At 37.4% G+C, this 18285-nt stretch overlaps 1 protein-coding gene and 1 long non-coding RNA gene across 6 annotated transcripts in view; one reads left to right on the top strand and one right to left on the bottom strand.

Moving 5' to 3' along the window:
* LOC112540894 (uncharacterized) overlaps positions 1-13532 on the top strand; it is a 56130-nt gene extending 42598 nt beyond the window's left edge. For both annotated transcript variants that reach the window (XR_003084937.2, XR_015797851.1), the window contains 2 exons: positions 7887-8085; positions 11553-13532. This is a non-coding gene — a long non-coding RNA (uncharacterized LOC112540894). The remainder of the gene's footprint in view (positions 1-7886; positions 8086-11552) is intronic.
* The window catches only part of BZW2 (basic leucine zipper and W2 domains 2), a 43816-nt gene extending 25535 nt beyond the window's left edge, over positions 1-18281 (bottom strand). The window contains exons 1-4 of one of the 4 annotated variants that reach the window (XM_088150661.1): positions 18146-18281; positions 2130-2194; positions 1057-1233; positions 486-589 (exon numbers count right to left, since the gene is read on the bottom strand). In XM_088150661.1, the coding sequence (XP_088006787.1) occupies positions 486-589; positions 1057-1233; positions 2130-2187 (339 nt within the window). In that variant the 5' untranslated portion in view covers positions 2188-2194; positions 18146-18281. Of the gene's footprint in view, positions 1-485; positions 590-1056; positions 1234-2129; positions 2195-17885; positions 18068-18129 lie in introns of those variants that run through there. The other 3 variants (XM_088150662.1, XM_088150663.1, XM_088150664.1) reach the window with 3 other exon arrangements.
* Between the last annotated feature and the right edge of the window lie 4 nt (positions 18282-18285).

Here is an 18285-nt window from a genome sequence, read left to right as displayed (position 1 = left end):
ATGGCTTCTGCCCATCCAGTAAGATTGGGAAGGATAGGCTCAATCCAGGCTTGACTCTGTGGGCCTCTTCTCTTAGGGACTGTTATCTTCGGGGCCACAGAATCAAGGCTTCTTGCAAGCTGCAGAATCAGACTAGCTTCTACCCTGTTTAGATTCAGGAAAGCTAATAAAAACGAATTAGGAGTGGAATTAATATATGCAGCAAACTCCCTTTATGGGTTGTGCTTTGATGTTTGAGTGTTTCTCAGATGGTGAAATTTTCTTTAATTTGAGTTGTAATGCTAACTGCTTTTAGCTTTGATGATGATGATGATGATTTTATTAGCTTTCTTTCTGAAAAAGGAAAGTGTAAGTCACTCAGAGTCCTTTTGGACTGGAATACACATAAGCCCTAATAAATAAATAAATACGTTCAGCAGCATCTTGGTATTTTTTGATGAGCCTGTCTGTGGGCATTTCTTAAAATATTTAAAGCAGTAGTGAACCTGAGCATAGTGTCGGAGGGCATCATGATCTTCATCTGCAGAAAACACACAGTGGTTTGTCATCTTGGTTTTATCATTATCATCTATTCTTGTCCCACCTGGAGCTGAAAACACACATAATAATAATAAATTATTATTTATTGTTTATAAATAATAAACAATCTAATATTATTCACATGAGAAACAGAGCCAGTGTTCACTTTTTGTATATACATACATGCTTACACAGTACATGTGTTCAGAATGGAGGCATGTGCCAAATGAAGTAAGGCTCAATAGAAAGCGTTTTCAACCATGTGACTACAACATGGTACGAGTGTCAAACCTTACAATGACACTGCCTATAATACAGAATCTAGTTTTAGCTTCTACATTAAATACTACTTCATATATTTACAGTAATCATGGATGTCCAAAGTCTGTAAAACAAGCTTAAGATATACACCACACACAAGGAGGAGAATAAAGATAGGAACAGTTCTTTAACACTGCAGCTAGACAGAATCAAGGGGATATGTTGCCAGCGCTAGCTTTGAAGGACATTTTGAAGGTTTCTATATGACATACGTACCTAGCATGCTGCCAGCTATCAAAATATCAAAGAGAGTGTCAGCATAGCGCCGGTAATCTAGCCTTGAGCCTGTAGCATCCAGAAACTTGGCTACCGCTTCCAGGTCATCACCAGCTTCATTGAGACCTTGGACAATTGTATCCCGGAAGACAGTGGGTTCAAATTTCTCCTTTTCATCTGTAATAGAAAACTAGGTACTAATCATGTTGTACAATATTTCTCAGCTATTTACCAGAATGTATTACACAGAAAGCAAACGACTTTTGTTGATTGGTCTTTTCCCATTCTCAGCATATGCTTATTAATAAATTACTCACTATACAGCTGAGAACACTGTACACATTGTACTTCCTGCTAGTTCTCCTTTTTCTAATCAGTTTTTAACTCAAATGCTTTTAAAGTTATTGTAGAATTTCAAAGCAGTATTTTTAATACTGAATTTCCATACTTTCAAATTAATAGCACAAACAGAATTTGTATGGTGGTTTTTTTCATTGAATCAGCTTCTTAAATTGACTGGGAGGGCGATTAAACATTTCAGATGATAGCATTCTTCTTTCTGATCAAGTGTACTTCATATGTTGATAACAGCAATAAATAAATTTAGCAATTAAAATCCCTCAGGTGGTGAAGTCACATCAAGTTTACACTGTTGTTTAGAACTGCATTTTTCTTTCTTCATGTGAAGCACGTATAAGATTAGAAACATACCCTTCTGTTTCCAGCTATGTACAGTCTGTTATGTTCGAAAGTAATTATACTTAGCATTAACAGTTTTTTTAAACAAGCCAATATAGTCTGAAGTTAGCTTATTTCAATGGGCGATACCTGATAATTATGCTACAGTAAATCATAATGTAGTTTGTTTCAACCAAGCATATTACATAAGCAAACTTCTATTTTTACAACTTGCTCCATGTTGTGTGATCACAACAGTATGTTTCCACAAATACCACCATTAAAACAAATCATTACTTCATTACTTTGTTTTTTGTTTGAGGGAAGAAATAAAACATACAATATTGTATAAAGGTTTCAGTACTACTACAATAAAGATAAATTGTTAAGCCTACCCCTTTTCCTAGTTTTGAACCGCTGGCCTGTTAGCACTGGCTTCTGATGCTTATTCATAAAATTTCTGGAATACAAATTTTAAATATTATTTTAAACATAAGTATTTTAAAATCAAAAGACTCAATAATACTAAACTAAAAGTACAAGTGATTAATATCTCTATTTCTTGATTTAGGAAAATGACCCTCAAAAGGCCACAACTGTTGCAACAGAGAGGTCAAATTATCTCCATGTAGTGCTATCACACTTTTTGTGGATAGCCACATTGATTCTACATGTTCTGCCCCATGCAGTTTAACATGGATCACCCTAAATCCAGTTTAGGTTCCTACATTCTACACACATGTACTGTCTTCTTCATTCCAGTTTCTCTCAGACACATGGATCCTTAGCATTCAAAACTTTGTTAATCCCATATATTGCTTTCAGCCACTCCACCATATCATTATATCTCAAGGTCTAAACAGCTCTCTTCACTCTCCAAAGCCTACTGTTAAATATTTGTCTCTTCACCACTATGCTTCCAAGGTACTGTACAAGTTGGTGAAGTCACCAGGCTTCTATTCTCTCCAAACCACAGGATAAGAATAATTCAGGTCTTCCTTGCAAGACAATTTTAAGAATTATTGAGTTAATATAAAGTACTTTCAACATGTGACATAAACTAAAGAACATTCAGGGGAACGACATCTTGCTAAGGTGATCTGGAGGGGGAGAAGACCATTACCTAGAACCACACTGAGTACATAAGACCAAAGGCAGTAAATCCTTAAGGAAAGAAGGGGCAAGAAGGAAGAAATACTGAAGAATATATCAGAAGATGCAGCAGGGAAAGGGTAGAATTAAAGGCCTCAGATGCCTGTACACCTATCTGCAAAGTATGGGAAACAAACAGGCAGAATGTAAAGTCCTAGCATGGAAGGGCAAATATGATATTGTAGGAATCACTGAATTTCAGTGGGATGGATCTCATTACTGGAATATACTACTGGAAAGATATAATTTGCTCAAAAGAAACAAAAAGGGAGGTGGAATTTCATTATATGTAAAGAATGACAACACCTGCATGGAAATTCATGACCCAAAGGATGAAAACCCTGCTGAAAATGTCTGGGTGAATATTAAGGAAAAAGAAACAAAGATGACATTGTGGGTGTGTACTATAGTCCACCCAACCAAACAGAAGATATAGATGAAATATTCACAAACCAGATGGCCAAGGTATCCAGGAAATACACCACTGTGACAATGGGGATGTCAACTTCCTTGACATCCATAGGAATCAAGCTCTGCAGCAAGTGGAGATGCAACACTTGATGTGCCTTGCAGACAACTTCATCATCCAAAAGGTAGAGAAAGGAACTAGAGGATCAACTATATTGGACTTAATACTTAATAAGAGAGAAATATTCAAAGAAGTGGAAGTGGTAGGAACCTTGGGAAAGAGTGCCCATATAATCCTAGAATTTGCCATACTGCAGGCAGAGAGAATTGAAGAGGTCCCAGGAAACTGATCAGCTTGACGTAAATACCTGGGAAAATCCTAGACAAGGTAAGCAAACAGTGGGTTTGCACGTACTTAGAAACTAACAAGGTTATTACCAGAAGCCAACATGGATTTGTTAAAGCAGGTCACGCCAGACAAATTTTATTGCTTTCTTTGACAATGTGATTAGTTTAGTGGACCAAGGGAATGCTGTGGATGCAGTGTACTTTGACTTTAGTAAGCCATTTGATAAAGCTGACTATAGCCTCTTTCTTGATAAACTGGAACAATGGGGGATGGATGATTCTGCTACCATATGGATTTGTAGTTAGCTGAACAACCATAGCCAACACATGGTCCTTAATAGCTCTATGTCCACATGGAGGGAGATATTACAGTGGGGTACTCCAGGGCTTTGTCCTGGACCCAGTATTCTTTCAACATCTTCATAAATGACTTAAATGAGGTCTACATGACCAGGTTTGTTGAAGGAGTGTTGAGTGAGGCAAGGGAGAAACCACAATCACCTTTAAGTCCAAAACATTTGTCTCCCTTGCCTTCACTATTTGTATATCCCTACCCTGTTGAAGGACACTAGAACACTGGTGAAAACAGCCAGCCAAGAATCAGATCCTGAAGATCTGTCCACATTTGTTCTGCAATCCATCTCTACAACTTCTTTCAGAAGAAAATGAAAGATGACACAATAGAAAGGAAAAGAATTTCTGTGAATATGTCCATGGAATTATATGTGAAAGGGTAAATAGAAGAACTGCTCCCAAACCAGAGCCAAGAATTTCCAAAAAGATTTGAGTCCAAATACTAGGGCTGTACAAATCCTTTGAAAGAGCTATGTGGCAATTCATGCAGGTGCAAACCAAGCATTTTTCTAATTATGAAAACAGTTGTGTGTGGTTCCAAGCTTGTACAGATGTTTTATAAGCTGCTCTGGACAATTTTTGGTCTGTGCTTGGCATGCACATTTCATCATTCAAAGGAAAGTCGTTTGCATGCCTTCCCAAGTGCTGTAAGGCATTTCTTTTGAGGCTTATACAGTCCTATCTTGTATACCAGTAAAACATCTGGAGAAAAAGTAATGGCAGACTATTTGCATACTGCTACCAAGAACACTACATGTACATATCCATGAAATCACCAGAGGTTGAATTCAATTTGATACAGTTTTTACAATATAAATTCATCAAAAACTGCCTGAGGGGAAAGGCAGCTAGATCAGCAAGTAACCAAATCAAAATACATTAAGAACGGGAACCACCCAGCTTTCTTTTCTTTCAGTATGGTTCAAAATTTTTTTTTAAAGTTTTATTTCACAAATAATCCTGACTGTAGCTGCTGGGTTAGCAATAAGCATTAACTTTTTCCACAAAAGAAGTGAAGTTCTTGATTTAAAAAAAACAACAACTCTCAAACCCCATTATTAGGGGGAAGGATTTTTTAAAATTATTTTAACCATCAACTTTTGAATTGCATCTTCATTTTCATTGTGTAGCAAAAGTTACAGTTTCAATAATATAAGACAAATACATCCAAGAAAGTAAGTAAACTCGTTAGATATTGTGCTGCCACAATAGAAATCTAACAATACATAAGATAATCAATGGGACCAAGAACAGTCCATGTTGAATTAAGTCAGCCAGATGGATCAATGAAGTCTTTTTCTTAAAATCACAACATTTAAAGAGACAGCCAGATTTATGTTAATCATCCTGGCAACCATTAATACATGTTATTCTTCATGAGTAGCCAGGGTCAGGGCAAAAGGAAACACTAAAAATAATGCATAGAAATAAATTCTAAAAGTGAAAGGAAAACAAAAAATCTTAATCAAAACCAAGAGAACCACCTATAGTGAATTTAACAAACTGTTTCACTGCAAAGCAGAAGTGTTACTCCAGAGATTATTATCTTACATCTATATTTAGCTCTAAAATGCATCACACTATAATCTGCTTTAAGCCAGGCTTTATAAGGTAGTCACTAAAACACTAGTCACGAAATCTGCTGAAAGAGCAGCCAGAGCAAACAACAATACAATATGTTGCGATATATAGGCATATTTCATGTACATCAAGTTAACAGCTACAACTTTTCATTTAAGGAAAAGAATGTAAACTAAAATCTATACTAGGAACTAACAAGCTTAAACTACAATCGGATATACATTTAGTTGTGAGTAAGCCCCACTAGGCTTAGATCTGCTGAATATACATTAATAAAAGTTCACTCTACACAAATGACACCTAGCTGGAGGAAGAAAGTATATCTCACTTTCAACCTGAAAATATTTCAGATATATTAAGTCAATATTTTGTACTGAGTGCTAGAGAGGAGGGAAAAAAACAGAACAAGACTTCTGGTGAAGAGTAAACAGATTATCCATTGTCACAATTACAGATCATGCAAGAAAGATGCTAGAGCAGGTTCACCCAACCAGATGCCCTTCCGATGCATTTGATTATAACTAGAGATAAGAGGAATTGTAGTACAACACAAGTGGAAAGCACTGCTGGGCTTGAGTGTTGACTTGGTCCACCTTTAGTTGTGAAAATCACATTGTGATAAAAACATACTCAGTTTATTGTGAGAATAAAATGATTAGTATTAGTAAAAAAAAAAAAAACTTCATACACCAATCTGAGAGATTTTGGAGACAAGTCAGGATAAGGGCAGATGCATTTTGTGACCATTATTTGTGTACTGAGGCAACTACAAGACAAGCAGGAAGTGGAAAGGGCACTCAAAAGTATTGCCTTTAGACTTTAGAGAATTCATCATTTTCTCCCTTTCTGGGATTATTGTCTATATTAACTGATTTGCCATACTATTCTTAGGTACCTGCTAAGAACTGTCAACGTATTGCAGAGTACTTCACTACACATTTGCGGGTACATCAACACTTCAAATAAGGAAGCTGTGTACCTGGTTCTTGCTTCAGGTGAATGGAGGATATCCTTAATCTACACACTGTAGAGGAAGATTATCTGTTTTTTTTTTCAGGAAGCTTGTCTTCATATGCTAATGTTTTAGTTGGCAAACTATGCTAAGCTTCCAAAAATCTCCCGGAACTCATGTTTAAAAACCACTGACGTAAAATAAAACTTGGAAAGAATGAGGTATGGAATTACAAGCTTTGACTGCTATCTTAAACACACTTGCCTCAGAGACTGGATTCACACATAGCCTAAGATACGATTTAACCATATAGTAGTTTACTGAATAAAACACAACAGTCTGGCTTTGTCAATATACTAAGCCAAACCAAATCAAACCAAAGCACATTATGGCTGAGAGTTCTGAGTAATGTTAGGATTACACTGTGAATTCAGAATGAGAGGACATGGCATTCAATAATTTAATTTCTATTGCACTGCATGATATAAACTTCCTTAAGAGCATTCATTGCTCAAAATGTGAAAAAATAATAACAAAACAGCATTTCTGTTGATATGAAAAGTTCTTAAAAGTTCACAGTAAAGCCCCATGATATTGCAGAAACAGCAACATATGTTCAAGGTCAAACAGAAGTACCATGACTGAGAAGCATGGCATGAACTGAGCATATGGAAGAAAAAGAAACAAAAATGTTTCTATTTACATGCTGGAATGTGATTTAATCAGAGACACATGAATAAGTGGTTAAAGCCTGGAGAAAGCAAGAACAGAAGAAAGCACTAAACTGAATGCTTCTGAGCTGCATTTTTAAATGTCTTAAAGGAGCATATACCATCACAGAACAGATATGGGAGCAGTATTTTAATACAAGCATCTCCAGTACATTTTAATCAGTTTGCTGTTATGTCCTAGTCAAAGGCCTGTTCTTCTGGTAAATAAATGAAATATATTTTGGCAACATTCTCTGTCCATGCAGACTTTGGAAGGCTTCTTGCAGACTTAAATCAAAACGGTGAATTGAACTACAGCTGTGCATGTAAGAATTAAAGGTAGCATCACTGGTGTAGGGATTAAATCAATTCCATTTAGAGTACTTTCATTTTTTCAGAATGAAAATGCATAATATATTTTCTCTATTTCATAGAAACCATACTCCCTTACACCATCATACGTATTTTCAAGCCAATTTGGTCCAGATAGTAGTTATGGTGATGAATCAAGAGTGGGGAAACCTAAGTTCTAGTCTTTATTTCATTTATATTCTGCTTTTATTTTGTATGTGGCAGGGTGAAGTGCCCAGCTGGAGGAAAGTGGCTGGGGCTATACCAAGGTCACAGTTTTTTGTTTTTTTTTAAAGGGAGAGCAGCTGACTTAGCACAAGACCAAGAGCACAAGGCTGGAGTGGCTTGTGAAAGTGTGGAAAGACCAAGAGAATGAACTGTGTTGTGTTATGGGAATTCAGATGCTGACCAGTGGAACTTTGTGAGTTAAAAGCTGTGTTCGGCAGCAAGACAGCTGGGAGAAAACTCACAGGTATTCCAGTATCAGGAACTGAGGTAAGGAAGGGGAGAAGAAGCCGTAATAAATTACAAGCAGAAAGTGAGGGAAAGAAATATAAGAGGGAAGAAAATTAAATAGATTAAGACTTGACATTATATTTCTTATCCTATTCTGTACATTCATAGGAAAACATACTGGTTTTGTAAATAATACTTTCACTTGTATATATTAGAGCACACTATTTCATTAGTATAGATATCATAGTGTCCAGAACAAAATCCCTTATTTGTATGGCTGGCTATATGTGTCTGTGTGTATTACCCATTCTCTGACATTGTACAACTCAAGGGGTTGTATATAATGCTCCAGTCTCCTAGTTTTTCCCTAACAACAATCCTGTGAGTTGTGGGCTGGGCTGAGAGAGAATGGCTGGCCCAAAATCACTTAGCTAGTTTCTATGCCTAAGAGAGGATTAGACTATGCCAAAAATAAATGATCTCCCAGTTTCTAGCCCAGCACCTGAACCACTATACCAAACCGGCTCTCTGAATAGTCTTGCTCTAGACATGAAAGCCAGCTGGGTAATCTTGGGTCAGTCCCTCTCTCAGCCCTAGGCAGGAGGCAAGGGGAACCACTTTCTAAAAAAGAAAACTGCAGGGATTTGTTTATGTAGTCATTAGGAATCAAGACTATGACTGGAAGGGAAGGGAAGGGAAGGGAAGGGAAGGGAAGGGAAGGGAAGGGAAGGGAAGGGAAGGGAAGGGAAGGGAAGGGAAGAACAGAACAGAACAGAACAGAACAGAACAGAACAGAACAGAACAGAACAGAACAGAACAGAAAATCCATGTTGATGCATTCAAGTAAAATACTGCATCTGTCCTACAACTAATATCGGCATACTTGCAATATCTCCTAATTAAAAGGACAAATAAACTAGCTAGCCCCTAGTTGTATCTTTCTTTCTTTCCAAACATGCTAACTGTCTTGTCTTTTTATAGAAACGTTAAGATCAGCAGAAAGGCTTCATTTAAGATTTTCATGATAAAGGAAGCTGTTAAAAAACAGCTACATAAAATTATAACTTGCACTAAAGACAAGTTATAATCACGCAATACAGTTGAATGTAGGTCATGAAAAAACAGGATGCTTGATCATGCCGAAGTAGCAAAGCTTACACATGCTGTCCCATGAGGACTGCAAAACAATAAAGCAGAAAAATCAGTAGGAAATTAGAAAGTTGACAAATATGACAAATGTACATTTGAGTAAGAAATTACTGAGCCTGGGCCACATGATGGCAAGGAAGCTGCGGGTGTTCTGCTTTGAAACCCCAAGGGTCTGAAGAGACCAACCCCAGAGCAACAATGCTTACCAGCCTTGCCCTCAAACACATTAATTAATGTAACTACCATAAAATGCAATGTTGTAGCTGACCTGGTATGACAGACATTTGGCAGAGGTATGTCATAGCGTACTCAGTCATTGCTAGCCACAATGAACTAATTCTTATTTGAGAAGGGATGGAAAAAATAGCTTTTTCATAGGATGGAAGGCAGAAAAGGAAATGCTTCATTTATTTTCTTCTGTATTTTTGACATGCAAGAATTACTTTCTTAAACTTTTAGCCTTAAACTCATAGCCTAATGGGAGAGGGAGCCCAAGAAAGGGCCTTTATATGCAGGGGACTGGGAAGAAAAAGATGGAATACAAAAAGTTCCTGCCTGCACACACATAAAAATAAATGATATTCCCAAAGTTACACATTAACTAAAGTATGTGGAATAACAAATGCATCACATACTTTAAAAAAAAGGAACTATAAAATCTGATAGGATGAATCAGGATGACATGGAACAGGTTTATTTGCTTTTTGTTTTAAATCATACCTTGATATATTAAGGCTAGAACACATCCGATTTTTTTTACTGGACAGTCATACATCATTCTAAGATGTTGTTTGTTCAACTATGCTTTATTAAATAAACTCCCATTAGCTGGATTCATACCACAGAATAAGCCAAAATCAATAAACTAAATTATGGTTTAACATGATGGGTGAATCCAGTCTCTGTGCCATCCCTTCCACAGGCAAAAAAATAACTACTACAATACAAAGGCAGAACACAAATAACTCACACCTTCTCCCAAAACAATTTTTAGTTTCCAAGGAAATCCATGTTCCACATATGTCAGTTCAGACTGAAATATATATTTCAATTAATATTCAAATATGCATCTTCAATTGAGCCATATAAAACAATTGTTTTATTCAATAAACCATGGTTAACTGAATAACCCATGAAAATGAGTTAAAACATGGCTATGACTGGATTGAAACCCTAAATAGGAGGATGAAGAATGCTTTTCTTTAAATAGGAGGATGTTGAGTTTTCCTTACTTCCATGCTACAGTGCTGGAAAGATTTATTTTTATCACTTTGGCCTTCCTTAGCCTTTTAAAACTGAATGTTTTTCACTATTCCAATCTGAAAGTCAGAGGTTACAATAATTGTGCAGTTTGCCAGTAAAAGCATTTGTCTCGCACCGCAAGGTTTTGGCACCCTGGCAGAGGGAATGCCAAATAAACCATTTACTGTTGAAAACGATTTCCAAAGATAAATCTTGTCTCAACATTAAGTGTTATAAAAAACAGATTATGTCCTGCATTAAGGGGGCTATGTGAGCGTTCAGTATTTTACTGCGCTGCAGTTAAATGCTCTGTCAGAGGGAAGCAAGCAGAAAAAGAAATGCAGCTTCATTCGAGTTAACTAAAACAATTTTGGGGAGCTGTGGACTAATATCACAGAGGTGCAATGCATTTCTTTTCTGCAAAGAGGCTGGTACATATTTGTTTCTTTTACAAAGTAGTAACTATTGTATTTATAAATGTATGATCAAAGACTGAATCAAAAGAGGGAAGAAATGGAAAAAGATGAACAAAAGTTGATTCCTTTGTTACTTCATCACAGATTAGAGATTTATTTACAAGAGAATGACTAAGTTGCAACAAAAACTTGATACAAACTAAGCCAGCAGAATTGTGAGCAAAAATTCAAATTTCCAGAACTCTTTTGCATGGATTTTTTAAATAAGACTACAATGGAAAAAGCATGGAAAAAGGCTTCAATAATTGTTGTAACCTTTGTTTTTTCTTCATTATGTAAACGTAGGCTCTGTGATTTAAAATGCATGGTTCATAGCTTAACACAGTGTATAATTCAGCTAACATGACTTATCCAACTAAATATGAGCTAGCATGATGTATAAACCCAGCCAACAGTAGAAAGAAATAAAGCTGAGGCAGCACCAAGTTAGTACATGGATTTCACCTCATTTTTTACCATGTGTAGGAGTTCTGTAGCATCAAGATATATGGTCTCATGCTGGTTTCCTAACACTTATGCATGGAGCAAACTTCATGTGCTTTATGTCTATCTTCAGGTTTAGCCCAAGCCCACTCTCCAAATTACTGTACCATGTTGGGTCAGAAGCAAATGTTGACTCCTTTATTTCTTCTTTATTAGGAAAAAGAGATCTCCTTCAGTCTGAAGAAACATTTTTCCTTGAGCACTATTTCAGGGACGATATTCAGATATTCTCTACCCTGGAACACTCACCATGAGTGCGTTGGATACATCCCACTTCACTACTGAGATCTCTCAGAAGACACCGGCTTCCCTATAGGATCCGCATGCTCAGTGCAAACATCTTCAGGATGAAAGTCTATGAAAAGCCTATGGCCAACATGGTTTCTTTCCTGCACATCCATGCTGAATGTGTGGAAGCCTACTGTGATACATACATAATTAGACTGATATTGACAGAACAAAGAACTTATTTAGAATACTCATGTGGTAACTGATTTGGACCCACAATGCTTGAAATGGAGCTTATATTTTGCTCATCTATTGAGGGAAAGAGAAGGATCAACATGAGTCAAACTTAATTCCTGATGATTACATGAATACAACCATGGAGCTTTCCAGGGAACAGCACAAAAGTGGTTTGGCCAGGACTGCTGCCTGGGTTTTTAGATATTCAAAATCCTTTGGATTCTATTCAAAGGTAAATTAATATAAAACAGTCGTAGAAGGAAAAATTTGCATCTCCTCCTTTCTCCGGGATCCACATGGCTTACGAAGGTTCCAATAATCCTGGGAGACCCTGCAGAAGACAAAGTGTGACTGGAAACTTTCCATCTGTTTAACTTTTTGAAGTTCTGTTAACTCATAATATTTAATGCCACAACAGGCATCCATTTATTTCTACATACTAGGATTAATTGCATGCTTTGGATTTTATTTTTTCTCTCTACAGTTTTAATAATCTTCAGATACCACAGAATTACTATTAAATATATTTAAGGACAAAAACATTATTTAGATATATACAGGATTTAGTATGTTTGAGTAAAATTTTATATTTTATCTTAAGCTGGATTTCTTGTGTTCTGAAAAACTTACAATAAAAATAATGCTTAAAACCCTTAAGTTAACAAAATTACATGATGCAAACTACTTAGCCTTTATAGGGCAGATATCAAAAATCACTAAAGGGTTTTATTTTTGCCTTTCTGAAATGTTAATGTTTAGAGTTTTCTCTCTTATGACAATTTCCCCAATACAAACAATATAAATCCAAACCTAGTGTTCCTGAAATCACGGAGGGGCCCAGTCAGAATAGATTCCCCCAAGCCTGCAATTTATTTTTTAAAAGCATACATGCAAGCCTTAATTGTGCTCCATCTAATTTGGCTCTGAACATAATCCTAAACCTAAGTTTAGGCAAAGAAAAGAAGTTTTGAATTATGGCCACAGGAATGATTCATTCCATTGACAAGGATTAGATTTGTTGCAACTGAAAGTAAAAGGGTTCCCTGCCTTTATTAGCCAGCATCCCAGAACTGAGAGCCTTGCTTGGAAGTATATACTAAAGAAAGGAAAACTCATTTGTATAAAAGTAACTGCCTATCTCTTCACTCATGATACTGCTCTTTTTTAATCCTTTCTTTAATACAGTGATAACCTCACTCTCCATGAATTTGCCTATTCTGTTCTAAACTATTCAGATTCAAGGTTATCACAAAAGTTTGTGGAAGTAAATTCCACAGTCTAATTAGGAATGGTGTGAAGAATTATTTCAAACCTTTTTGGCCTGTGCTGAACTCATAATTAAGTTTCACTGGACTATCCAGGATACAAGTAATATGAGTCTATCATTTCCTTTCCCCAATTCACACAAAGAAAAAAAAAACTAATATTTCATCAGAGGGAGTTCTAACCCCTTAATCAATTTGGTTTACTGTTTTCTGTACCTATTTCAGTACTTCAATATATTTTTTAAGATGTAGTAGTGACTAGAGCTGAACACAGAAGTCCCTCTACTATAAAGATGGGTAGAAAACCACTATTGTACTGGCAGCTTTTGATTTCTTTTGTTATGATCTTTCAGAACAGGACATTTTCATCACATATCTACCTTATTTCATGTATGATTTCAGTAACTTGCTGTGGGCGCTAATTTAGAACACTTTTTACCCAAAAGCTAATGAATAAATTAAATACATTATACTTTTAGAAGAAGACTATTATTTGGGAAAAGTTCTGAAGGACAAATTTCTTCAACGACGTTATTTTTCCATGGCTTTATTCTGAATAGGAATATCTACTTTAATGGTGTATCTTCAAGCCCACCTAAAAAACACTAATTTTTTAGTATTTACATAAAAAACACATACTCTTTACGGAAGAATAAAATCAGGCATTAAATCTGCATGTTTGAATTACCAAGCAAACTGAATCTACATTTAACATACTTTAAACAGACCTTGGGACATACTGAGTAGCTTAAGTCCTATTGATTGCAATGGGTCTGTTCCAGTTATGACGTAATTTGGATCTAGACATATAACTCCTTATAGCCAAATCAATATTTGCAATAGTTATTATTTGCCAAACAATATAGCGCTTGCCAAAAATAGGTACCTGAAATGTTTTGCACCATTTTATCCTTCAATTTTCATTGGCATTTTTGCTTTGTCCCTTTTGAAAAGAAAGCACAATGGAAAGGAAGCAGAACTGAAAAGACAATCTTATGTTTGCCCAATGTTATATAATGGAGAAAGACTAAAACAATAGCAGAAGTTGCACTTATCTGCACAAGGCACTACATTGTGTAGTTTAATATAGCACACAAGGACAGGATGATGGATTGCCTTCTCAGAGCATTATTAGGAAGAAAACAATAGTTGACAACTTTAGTCTATTTGTTCCAAATCAAACATGTTTGTCAATCCACAAATGAATAATCTTCACTCCCTGCACACCTAGTTAGAACCATACAACTGTTTTTTCCCCCTTAAATAATGGTCCAAGAATTGTAAAGCACTGAGAAATGCTATACAAATTGCAGTAAATGATCAAAAGCGATACCTTCATCTAATAATATAAGACCTTTATTTTGGTGGATTAAAGATCTTAAATTACAGTTTCCTGCACAAAACCAGACAGACATACCTACAATGTGGAAAGGCCTACAATCCCTTACTATAGGGGATGGGTAACTTTCAGCCCTAGGACTGCAAGATGCCCTAAGCCCTTTTCTTATGGGACCTAGAATTACCTTTAACCATAGTTGCTAACAGCTGGCTGGTAATATGGCTTTTGCCACCTTGATGTGGGAAATGTTCAAAAACAGCAACATAAGCTCTAACATAGATTAACACACAGAAAAAAAAAAGACAAAGACAAAGAAAAGAACAAACTAGAAGATCCTTGAATGCGTGTGTGTGTGTTCCTTCAAGCCAGTGTTGACCCCTGGTGACCGCCTGGACTATTCCCTGCAGTTTTCTTGGCAAGATTTCAGAAGTGGTTTGCCACTGCCTCTTTCCTAGGGCTGAGAGAGCGCGAGAGACCCAAAGTCACCCATCTGATTTTGTGCCTAAGGCACGACCAGAACTCAGTCTCCTAGTTTCTAGCCTGGTGCCATAACCACTACACCAAACTGGATCTCAATAAGATCCTTACTCCATCCAGAAGGCTTCACACAGGCCTTCATGCAGAGAGGTACATTCAATCATGTCTATCTGCAAGAGGCAGTTCTTTCCCTCACTCCTACCTGCTTTTGCAGCTCTCCAGGAAAATCCTTGTTCACATGATGTTGGACACAGAGCAAGTTGGATGCAGAACTGAAGAAGTGCATCTACTTGGAAATACCATTGGACTTGTGTAATTAGCCTAGTGGTTAAGGCATCAGGCTAGAAACCAGGAGACTGTGAGTTCTAGTCCCACCTTAGGCATGAAAGCTGGCTGGGTGACTTTGGGCCAGTCCCTTTCTCTCAGCCCACAACAGACAAGCCCCTCCGTCAGTTCCTGTTGCAACCAATGGATCAACATTTGGTTGATCCGAAAAGCAGACCCTGTACCTGCAGGAAAATGCTAGGAAAGAAGAAAAAATCAGGTATATAAACTGCAGCTCACAGTTATTTGCAACTAATAGCCAAACAATAATTACAACTGAAAAAAAGATACAATTAAAAAGTAGTTTTATGTTTTACTACATTGTTTGATAAAATCAAGGTGTTACGTTATATAGTTTTGATCTTGCATTTGGTGGTATTTTAAATGCTTTTATTAAATAATTAAATAGACAAAGATCATCATGTTCCTAAAAAGAATTGGAAATTCTGGTCTAGGAAAAAGATTAGGATGAATTCATAGAAACTAAAAGGAAGTGTTAATCTTGTTTGTGTATTTGGAATAATTCAGAGCTATTTGCCTGATATACACAATATTCACAGTCACATGAAACAGGAAACTATTTTATATAACTTTTATTAAGTTTAATACTGCATCATTCAACTATCAAGCTGGTTACTTTCTGCTTTAAAAAAGTGCTTTTATACAATAGCTTAACTGTTTTGTTCCTTCCTGAAGACAGTATTTATACCAACCACAGTCTCATACAAATAAGGTAAAATAAAAATTCTCCAACTCTGCACAAGATGGATCACCAAATCTCAAGAGAATCCTTAGAACAGCTTCCTTAATCTTAATCACTCCAGGCCAGTATCACTATGAGACATACTAACTAGAGGCTTTGGAAGGCATTCAATTATGAAAGTTTACTTCAGGCAACAGTGCTCAATAGTTAGGAAATTTGTAAATCTCAGTCTGACGTGTTTATTTGAACTGTTGAGTAACTACAGTCTAAACTACACCTTAAGGAAAATGAGATGGAGACGAGAGGGTAGCATAAATATAGACTGTGGATTTGTTTTTTGTTTTTATATCCTGGACTTGCAAAACTTTCTGCAGATAAAACTAGCAGAGGAAGAACAAAATCTCTCTTCCTTTGCTGTGCTTGTTTTGATTCTCTGGTATTGTGCAGCATTTTATTCTGCTACATGTGTAAAACAGCTGAGTTCTGAGTACTTCTGGGTTACTTATTCAAAAAGCTCTGCTTAATATTCCATCTATTAGAACCTAATAAATAGCTAAATGAAAAAAACATTGTAACCATAGACTAGACCTCTTTGCAGGAGTCAAGTCTCCATAATGAGACTTATTTCTCTATAACTCTATTGAGGATTAGGTTGTATGAAGCATTTCTATATTCAAATCTCTTTCTGTACAGTAGCTTAGCTAAAGGAGTTATATTCAGAAGGCATTCCACTCAATAACTCACAGTTGCCAAATGGAAATTCTACTAATCCTTAGCAAAAATAAAAGCAGCAAGAAACTCAACTTATTTTATACATCCCAGCTTCATCCCACAGTCCATTCAATCTCCTCAAATAATCTTACTGAAATCCATGACTCTACATTATTGGTTGATTGCTACAGCATCTTTTAATGGATTACTAAAACCTTGTGAATAATTTTAATGAATATTTTTAAGCTGCTTGTCTCCCTGTCCCCAGTTAAGGCAAAAGACAGTAAACCTGAATGTCCTCAAAAACCCCATAGAAATCTAAACAGAGAGGATGCAACTTTATTATTTAAAAAAGCATTCAGAGTAACAGAGTGAACAGTTTTGTACAAGGGATTTTCAAGGCATCTGTTATCCCCCCTAGGCTAACTTTGTCACAAATCTCAATCATCCTGAAACACACTTAAAAAAAAAAACCCTGTATGTAAATGGATTACATTCCGAATTTCATACACTGGTTTCTTCTGAAGGATGTAACCCACACAACAACTCGGAATTAAGCCCAAGTGGGTTTAATGGGACGTACTGTCAGGTAAATAATCTAATATTTGAGCGTATCATGAAATGCCACCGCAAATGAAATTTATATTTCTCTGGCTGAGGGTTCCTGGATGCCAACAGCGCTTCTATAATAAAACTGCGCGCCCAGCTGCCCCGCAGAGAGAGGCAGGTCGGTTTTAAAGACTCCCAAACAGGCAACCATCGGAACGCAGCACTGCAGACAAGCCAGCTTTCCTCACTTTCTCAAGCAGCGCGTGCCTGCTTTTCGGGCATCACAAAATCTCAAAATACCTCCTTCGTTTGCAACCGTTTCACCAGGCGCAGGGCCTCCCCAAAAAGGTCAGAAAAAGATGGCACGTCTTTGATTTCCCTCCGGCCCCACCTCCGCGCCCAACACGTTTCTTCGCATCGTATTTTAGCAAGCAGTTGGAAGCAGTCTCGGGACCGCAAATCGCTCTCTCCCCCCCCCCCAAATCCTTACTACGAGGCCTTTAAACTCCCACGGAAAGACGGTTTCTGGCGCGCCCCCCGCAAAAGGCAGCCCCACAAACGAGCGCTTTGAAAGCTATCGCTGCTGCTCGGTGTTCTTGTCCCGCGTCCCCTTGCCAAAGACACGCACGTACACCCTCTTCCACCTCAAAGTTCACCTCGCCTCCAGAGACTCCCCACCGCAGCTGCAGTCGCTTAAAAGCCTTCAGCCCAAAGCTGAGGCGCCGAGCCTGTCGGAAAGGGCAAGCGTCTATTTCGATGCCCTTTAAAGCCAGAGTGGAAATGCCTGCTGGCCCCTCTTTCTTTGTGCTTTGCTGCAGCAGCCACGAACCCCTTTTGTTCAGCTTTGCCTCCCTTCCGCTTTCTGTCCCTTTTCTTGCTCAGGGCGCCGTTTCCCCTCACCGCAGCAATCTTTTACCTCTCCCCGGGAAGTGGCTCTAGTCTAAGGATAAGCAGCAAAGAGGCACAACACCAGCGCCTGCACACAATGGAGAAGTGGAGGACGAGCACGCTGACATCCAGCAGCAGCCTGAGCTCCGCCTATTTCACCGCCGGGCC

This window comes from Python bivittatus, unplaced genomic scaffold, assembly GCF_059951505.1.
Source record: "Python bivittatus isolate LINGU-HERP-01145 unplaced genomic scaffold, Pbiv_v1 ctg000610_np1212, whole genome shotgun sequence".
Taxonomy (NCBI): Eukaryota; Metazoa; Chordata; class Lepidosauria; order Squamata; family Pythonidae; genus Python; species Python bivittatus.
The sequence above is the reverse complement of the archived record's forward strand: the minus strand, read 5'-3'. Positions and strand labels throughout refer to the sequence as shown.